The sequence below is a fragment of the Cebus imitator genome, unplaced genomic scaffold, assembly GCF_001604975.1.
Source record: "Cebus imitator isolate Cc_AM_T3 unplaced genomic scaffold, Cebus_imitator-1.0 Scaffold223, whole genome shotgun sequence".
NCBI lineage: Eukaryota > Metazoa > Chordata > Mammalia > Primates > Cebidae > Cebus > Cebus imitator.
The window spans coordinates 1869086-1877016 of NW_016107538.1; the positions used below are offsets into that span (position 1 = coordinate 1869086).

Here is a 7931-nt window from a genome sequence, read left to right on the forward strand (position 1 = left end):
TTTTTTGAGATGGAGTCTCGCTCCGTCACCCAAGCTAGAGTGCAGTGGCAGGATCTTGGCTCATTGCACCCTCTGCCTCCCAGGTTTAAGCGATTCTCCAGCCTCAGCCTCCCAAGTAGCTGGGACTACAGGTGTGCACCACTGTGTCTGGCTAATTTTTCTGTATTTTTAGTAGAGTCAGGGTTTTACCATGTTGGCCAGGCTGGTCTCGAACTCCTGACCTCAAGTGATCTGCCCGCCTCAGCCTTCCAAAGTGCTGGGTTACACACATGAGCCACCGCACCCGGCCTTTAAATTTTTATTTTCCATTTCTTTTATACAGACGTACAATATCTTGGCTTTGTCTCCTGTAGCATTTACTTAGTGCTTCTAGTAGGGCTTTTGTTTTAGTATGTTTCTTAGGATTTTCTATATATGCATGTCATCTGCAAATAAACAGTTTTACTTTTCCCTTTCAAATTTTTATTCCTTTCATTTTCTTGTTTTATTGTAGCGGCTGGGCAAGAGCGTTTGGTGGAATACGGAATAGAATTGGTGAACATGGACATGCATTTCTTGTTGCTCATCTTAGAAGGAAGGCATTCAGTATTTTACTGTTAGGCAGAATGTTAAGTTTTTCATGATGCTTTTCATCAGATTGATGTTTCCTTCCATTCTTATTTTGTTGAGAGCCACTCCCACTCCTAGTTCTTATATATATATTTTTAGCTCCAGAATTTCTATTCTGTTTTTTCATGATTTCTTTCTCTTTGTTGGCATTCTCTATCTGGCAAAACATCATTCTTGTTTTCTTTCTCTCTTCTAGAGCAAATCTGTTGCTTAGGCTGGAGGGTAGGGGCACGATCTTAGCTCACTGCAGCATCAGTCTCCTGGGCTCAAGTCATCCTTCTCCCTCAGCATCCTGGGTAGCTGGAACTGGAGGCTACTGTGCCAGGATTTTTATTTTTATTTTTTGTTGAGACAGTCTTAATATATTGTTAAGGCTGGTCTCAGACTCTTGGCCTCAAGCGATCCTCCTGCCTGGGTTTCCCAAAGTGTAAGGATTAAAGAAGGCATGCCATTGCATCTGGCCTACTTTAATTTAGGCATGGTTCATTTTAGTTCTTGGAATATATTTATAATAGCTGATTTAAAGTCTTTAGTAAGCCCAAAACTCAGGAATAGTTTCTGTTCGTTGCTCTGTATCATATGTATGGCTCACACTTTCATGTTTCTTTGAGTATCTTGTAATTTTTAGTCAAAAACTGGACATTTTATATAATGCAGCAACTGTGGAACTTGGATTCCCCCCACTTTTCAGGGCTTGTATCTGGGTTTTTTTAATTTTATTTTATTTTTGCTGTTATTATTTGCTTAGTGACTTTTCTTAACTAATTCAGAAAAGTTTGTATTCCTTGTTGTATGTGGCTACTGAAGTCTGGTTAACTTCAGCTAATGATTAGACAGAGATTTCCTTAAATGTCTAAAATCAATAAAATCAGTCTGCTGAGGAGGCCCCTTTGTGTGTTGGCACTTGATAGCTTTGCCTTAGTCTTCACTTTCTGGCATGCAGAGCCTTAAAGGCCAGCCTGAGTTAAGAGCATAGGGCCCGTGTCTTTCCTAGGCACAGCCATAGCCTTGCACATGCACGTAGTGTTCTAGGTTCTCAGGAATACGTTGGAGTTTTTCAGACCCCCATGAACATCTCATTCTCTGACTCTTAAGTGTTTTGGTTAGCCTATTGTTTACCCTGGCTGTTATCTACCGTCTCAGGCAGTGGAGAGGTTAATCACTTTCGTGTGTTTTTGACAAGCCTGTACCTTCTCTCTCACTCAAGTCAGGTCAAATATAGACAGCTTTCCGAATGGAGTCTCCCAGAGAACCAGCAGATAAGTCAAACAATGACAGTTATTTGGGAATGAGACTTTTAAGGAGCTCCAACCTTGCTCTTTCCCTTCTAGTGGCTGCCAGGCAGCTAGTTTGCACTATGAGTGTATGCGTTTGGTTTGCAACACTACCGTAGAGCTTGATGAGGAGAATGAGAATAGAATAAGTTAAAATGTCACAAAGCCTACTGTTCTTACCTAAATTCAGCTATTTTTTTTTTTTAATAAATGTTTCCAGATTTCTACAAGCCTTTGGCTAATTTCCAAGGTTCTTTAAAAGTTGATTCTTACATCACTTGAGCCTGGGAGGTGGAGGTTGCAGTGAGCTGAGATTGCACCACTGCACTCTAGTCTAGGTGACAGAGCAAGACTCTGTCTCAAAAAAAAAAAAGTTTATTCTTACAGTTTTTCCATGTTTTCTTGTTGCTTTTATGGAAGAGAGTTACTTTGCTGTATTTGCTGATATCACTCTCCATAGCATTTTTAGTAGGAATGAATATTAATAATAGTAGCTTACATTTTGATTGCAATCTGCAAGTGCTTTATTTATGTAATTTATTAATAGCAAATATTATCTACATGTAATATATGGTAATTTTAGAAGACATATCCTACTCCCTTTAAAATTTTTTACATTGGTCCAGGCACAGTGGCCCATGCCTGTAATCCCAGCACTTTGGGAGGCTGAGGCAGGTGGATCACAAGGTCAGGAGTTCGAGATCAGCCTGACCAACATGGTGAAACCCCGTCTCTACTAAAAATACAAAAATCAGCTGGGCGTGGTGGTGCATGACTGTATCCCAGTTACTCAGGAGGATGAGGCAGGAGAATCACTTGAACCCGGCAGGTGGAGGTTGCAGTAAGCCAAGGTCATGCCGCTGCACTCCAGCCTAGGCGGCAGTGTAAAAGTCCATCTCAAAAAAAAAATAATAGTAAATAAATTAAAAAAATAAAAATTTAAAATTAAAGCATCTACAATGAAGATTTTCTTGCTTTACAAAAACTATTCTTAGTTTTGGGTAGAGGGGATATACTTTTTTTTTTTTTTTTTTTTTTTTTTTTTTTTTTTTTTTTTTTTTTTTGAGTCTGAGGTCTTCCTCTGTTGACCAGGCTGGAGTGCAGTGGCATGATCTTGGCTCACTGTAGCCTCCGCTTCCCAGGGTTAGGCAATTCTCTGCCTCAGCCCCTGGAGTAGCTGGGATTACAGGTGCGTGCCACCACTCCTGGCTAATTTTTTGTTTGTTTGTTTGTTTGTTTATAGTAGAGACAGGGTTTCACCATGTTGGCCAGGCTGTTCTTGAACTTCTGATCTCGTGATCCACCCTCCTCAGCCTCCCAAAGTGCTGGGGTTACAGGCTTGAGCCACCACGCCTGGCCTGGGGTATATTTTTTTTAAAACAGAAATGGGAATGCTGACTTTGTGAAATTGACCTTGTGAGAAAACAATGTTTAATCTTAAATTTTTTTTTTTTTTTTAGGGAACACCAGGCACTTATTTGACTTCTCATAATCAGGCTTCCTACACTCAAGAAACACCTAAACCCTCAGTGGGATCTATCTCTCTTGGACTGCCACGGCAACAGGAATCTGCTAAATCAGGTCAGTGAGTTAATACAGTCATAATGTGCATAATGTGTCTACGTTTGTAACATCACAGCCAGTAATTTAGTACTGGGTTGCTTCATGTTTCTCTGCCTTTCCACAGCTACTTTGCCCTACATCAAGCAGGAAGAATTTTCTCCCCGAAGCCAAAACTCACAACCTGAGGGTCTATTGGTCAGGGCCCAACACGAAGGTGTAGTCAGAGGTAAAATATGCTGTTTGGCAGAAATACTAAACTTTTGTCCCCAATAAATTTATTAAAGTAAATTATTAATATATTTTAATGATTTTAATATTTTTTAACTATAGTCTTTAAATTCTAAATTTGTTTTCTATCCTTGTAAAAGTTATTTTAAAACTTTGAAATTCCATGTTTCAGCAGTTCTTTAGTGTTATTTTGGAAGTACCTTTTAATGAAACAAACATCATGGTTTTTGTGCTGCTTTCTCCTTTTCTTCTTATTTGAGTAAGAAAGTAGGGGCTGTTTTTTTGTGTTTTGGGGCAGGGGCTGGGGGTGTAATTTGCTAATAGCTTTGTTTGTATTCAGGTACCACAGGAACCATACAAGAAGGAAGTATAACTCGGGGAACTCCAACCAGCAAACTTTCAGTGGAGAGCATTCCCTCCCTACGGGGCTCTATCACTCAGGTTCGTTATGATCATCTCTAATATACTGAACAGAAGCTCAGAAAAAATGAGAAGTAATTCTTAGCACTGGGCTATCAGTTTTGTGGCTTAAGCTCATTTTTCTGCATTATGGGACTGGATCTCAGTGGTAGTAAAACCTAGATCTACAAACTATCTGCGCAGAGACGTTAATGTGATCATTTTGACTGCAAGCTATATTATGTATATTTTGGTTCATTTGAAAAGGTCACTTACTTGCAAATTGGAAGAAGAAATATGTTCTAATTGATGCAGCTCTTATTGTCTTCCTGGAAAAGCTTTTACCATGTGTTTAGCCTAAATAGAAATTGAGAAGAAAGCCATTACAAATTATTTCCTTACTTTTGCCCTTGTGGAGAGGTAGCTCTAGAATCTCAGTATGTGAGCTGCCTTATTAGAATCTAATGCTAAACCAGGAAATGTGGATGGCATTAACAGAAGCACCAAAAATCTTCCAATTTTAGGTTAAATAAATCACCAATTTTGATTAATAAAATTTCTCTCAGTTAATTTTAACTTGAAATATAAAAAGTTCTTTTTTTTTAATTTTTTGTATCTTTTTAAAAAGTTCTTTATGTATATGCACAAGAGGGAAGATTCTGTTTTAGGAAATCATTGTGAACAGAAACTTGTGTCTTGTATTTTCTAAAGTGTTCGTTCATTGTCACTCTGTTTCTCTTTGACTTGTTCCTATTCTCTAGGACAGTTGTTCTCAAAGTGTGATCCCCAGACCAGTAGCATCAGAATCACCTCAAAAATGTCTATCAGTTCCCTAGGTGATTCTGATGCTACTGGCAGAAAAGTGCTGGCAGCAGGCATTGCAATTTTCAGACATATAAATTCTCAGGGCTTACATCAGATTTACTGAAACCCAACCCTTGTTGCTGGGGCCTGGCAATGTTTTCCCAAGCCCTTCAGTGATTCTGCTAGGGCCTTACTGGCCAAGTGTGGTTTGTGTAGCAGAGCATTGGCATCACTGGGAAGCTTGCTAGGATAATGCAGAAATGTCAATCTCCATTCTAGATTATGTGAATCAGAATCCCCATTTTAACGAGATTCCCAGGTGGTTTCTTTCTGAGATGTAGTTCACATACAACTTCCTTGAAGGTTAAGTTAAAAGCAGAAGAAAAGGGCCAGGCGCAGTGTCTCATGCCTGTAATCCTAGCACTTTGGGAGGCAGAGGTGGGTGGATTATGAGATCAAGAGATTGAGACCATCCTGGCCAACATGATGAAACCCCCTGTCTACTAAAAATAGAAAAATTAACTGGATGTGGTAGCGGGCACCTGTAGTCCCAGCTACTCGGGAGGCTGAGGCAGGAGAATCGCTCAGACCCGGGAGGCAGAGGTTGCAGTGAGCCAAGATTGTGCCACTGCACTCCAGCCTGGTGACACAGCGAGACTCTATCTATTAAAAAAAAAAAAAAAAAAAAAAAGGAAGAAAGTTACATACTGATTTGTAAAATCTCTCCTTTTACAGTTGGTCAGTTGTTTCTATTTTTACAAGGTAATGCTTTAAAATGGACAGAGGAAAATAAATGGGCCTATAGTATTATTTTTGTCTCTTCACACTAGTATCCAAACTGTGGGAAGAAAGACAGGAGGAACTGGGCCAAAGGGGACTAAATTTTATCTGTTTTAAAATCTGTGCATTTGACATGAGTACTTCTGAAGTGGGTATTAGGGATTTCTAGATGTTTACTAATGAGTTCACTTAATGACTGGACAAGTAAATGTATGTCTCTTACCACTTTTCTTAAGCATATAGTATCAGATCATGCTCTCTAGGATTTTAGCAGTCCTCAGAGTATAGTGGTGACCCCAAATGTGGGAGTAAACTCAGTCTAGGCCTCTAACTCCTTTATTATGCCAAGCTGCTCTCTCTTGCAAATGCTCTACATATTAGGTTCTATGAACTATTTCCCTTGAAGGAAGAGCTCACTGCATAAAAGAAGAATAAAAAGAAGCGTGGTCACTGGCAACCTAGAGGAGGATTGATGATGGTGAAAATTTAGATAATCTGACCTAAACTGAATCAGTGTTACAACACGGAGGCATCCAAAGGCCTAACAACCTAGTAGTCAGTTTGATATTCGAAAGCTATTTTTCCCTCATATCACAATTTGAGAGAACGTTGTAGTACTCTAAATTTAAAACTTAATTTATCATCTTATTTTTATTAGGTTGGTGCAAAACTATGGTTTCGTACTGTGAATTTTAAATCATTGTAACTAGTCTCAAACACATCTTTATCAAAATAGGAACTATTACAATCAACACATTTTTTGCCAATGAGAAATAAGTTTGTTTATTCCTATAGCATAAAAATCCATGTTTCGAGATTCGACAAACTCTTCATTTCCTTTATTTTTTCGACAAAAAAAAAAAAAAGATCGTGGTGCGATCTCAGCTCACTGCAACCTTCGCCTCCCAGGCTCAAGTGATTCTCCTGCCTCAGCCACCCAAGTAGCTGGTATTACAGGTGTGTGCCGCCATGCCCAGCTAATTTTTGTATTTTTAGGAGAGATGGGGTTTCGCCATGTTGGGCAGGCTGGTCTTGAACTCCTGGCCTCAGGTGATCCACCCATCTCGAACTCCCAAAGTGCTGGGACTACAGGTATGAGCCACTGCGCCAGGCCATGGAAAGCATTCTGCTTGTTGTGGAAGCATTTTCCCTGCATAAAGCTGTTGAGATGCTTGAAGAAGTGGTAGTTGTTTGGTGAGAGAGACGTCAGATGAATATGGCAGATGAGGCAAAACTTCATAGCCCAATTTGTTCAACTTTTAAAGTGTTTGTTGTGTGACGTTCGATCAGGTGTTGTCGTGGAGAAGAATTGGGCCCTTTCTGTTGCCCAGTGCTGGCAGCAGGCATTGCAGTTTTCAGTGCGTCTCATTGATTTGCCGAGCATACTTTTCAGATGTCATGGTTATGCCAGGATTCAGAAAGCTGTAGTGGGTCAGACCGGCAGCAGACCACCTTTTTGTTGGTGTAAGTTTGGCTTTGGGAAGTGCTTTGGAGTTTCTTAGTCCAGCCACTGAGCTAGTTGTCACCAGTTTTTGTGTAAAATCCACTTTTCATCACATGGCATGATTTGATTGAGAAACGGTTTGTTGCCTAGAATAAGAGAAGACACTTCAAAAGGACAATTTTTAAAAATTTCACTCAGCTCATGAGGCACTCACTTATTGGAGCTTTCTCACCTTTCCAATTTGCTTCCAATGCCAAACAACTGTAGAATGATGGATGTTGAGTTCTTTGGCAACTTCTTGTGTAGTTATAAGAGGGTCAGCTTCAGTGATTGCTCGCAATTGGTCATTGTCAAATTCTGATGGCCGACCACTACACACCTCATCTTCAAGGCTCTCGTTTCCTTTGCAGAACTTCTTGAACCACCACTGCACTGTATGCTCGTTACCAGTTTGTGGGCCAAATGCGTTGCTGATGTTGTGAATTGTCTCCGTTGCTTTATGACCCATTTTGAACTTGAATAAGAAAATCACTTGAATTTGCTTTTTATCTAACATCATTTTCATTGTCTAAAATGAATATAAAATAAACAGCAAGTAATAAGTCATTAGCAAATAAAGTGAGAAATGTGCATTAAAACGATACATAGCATAACAACATTCATAAGAGAAAAGAACATAACCACATTTATTTAAGAATATATTCCAGTATCGCCGGGCGCGGTGGCTCAAGCCTGTAATCCCAGCACTTTGGGAGGCCGAGGTGGGTGGATCACGAGGTCAAGATATCGAGACCATCCTGGTCAACATGGTGAAACCCCGTCTCTACTAA

The 7931-nt window shown here is 39.8% G+C and overlaps 1 protein-coding gene across 1 annotated transcript in view; it reads left to right on the forward strand.

Moving 5' to 3' along the window:
* Nucleotides 1–7931, forward strand: part of NCOR1 (nuclear receptor corepressor 1) — a 181473-nt gene that overhangs the window by 123771 nt on the left and 49771 nt on the right. Inside the window, exons 24-26 of the mRNA XM_017496857.2 lie at nucleotides 3344–3464; nucleotides 3571–3672; nucleotides 4015–4115. Coding sequence (XP_017352346.1) covers nucleotides 3344–3464; nucleotides 3571–3672; nucleotides 4015–4115 — 324 coding nt within the window. The remainder of the gene's footprint in view (nucleotides 1–3343; nucleotides 3465–3570; nucleotides 3673–4014; nucleotides 4116–7931) is intronic.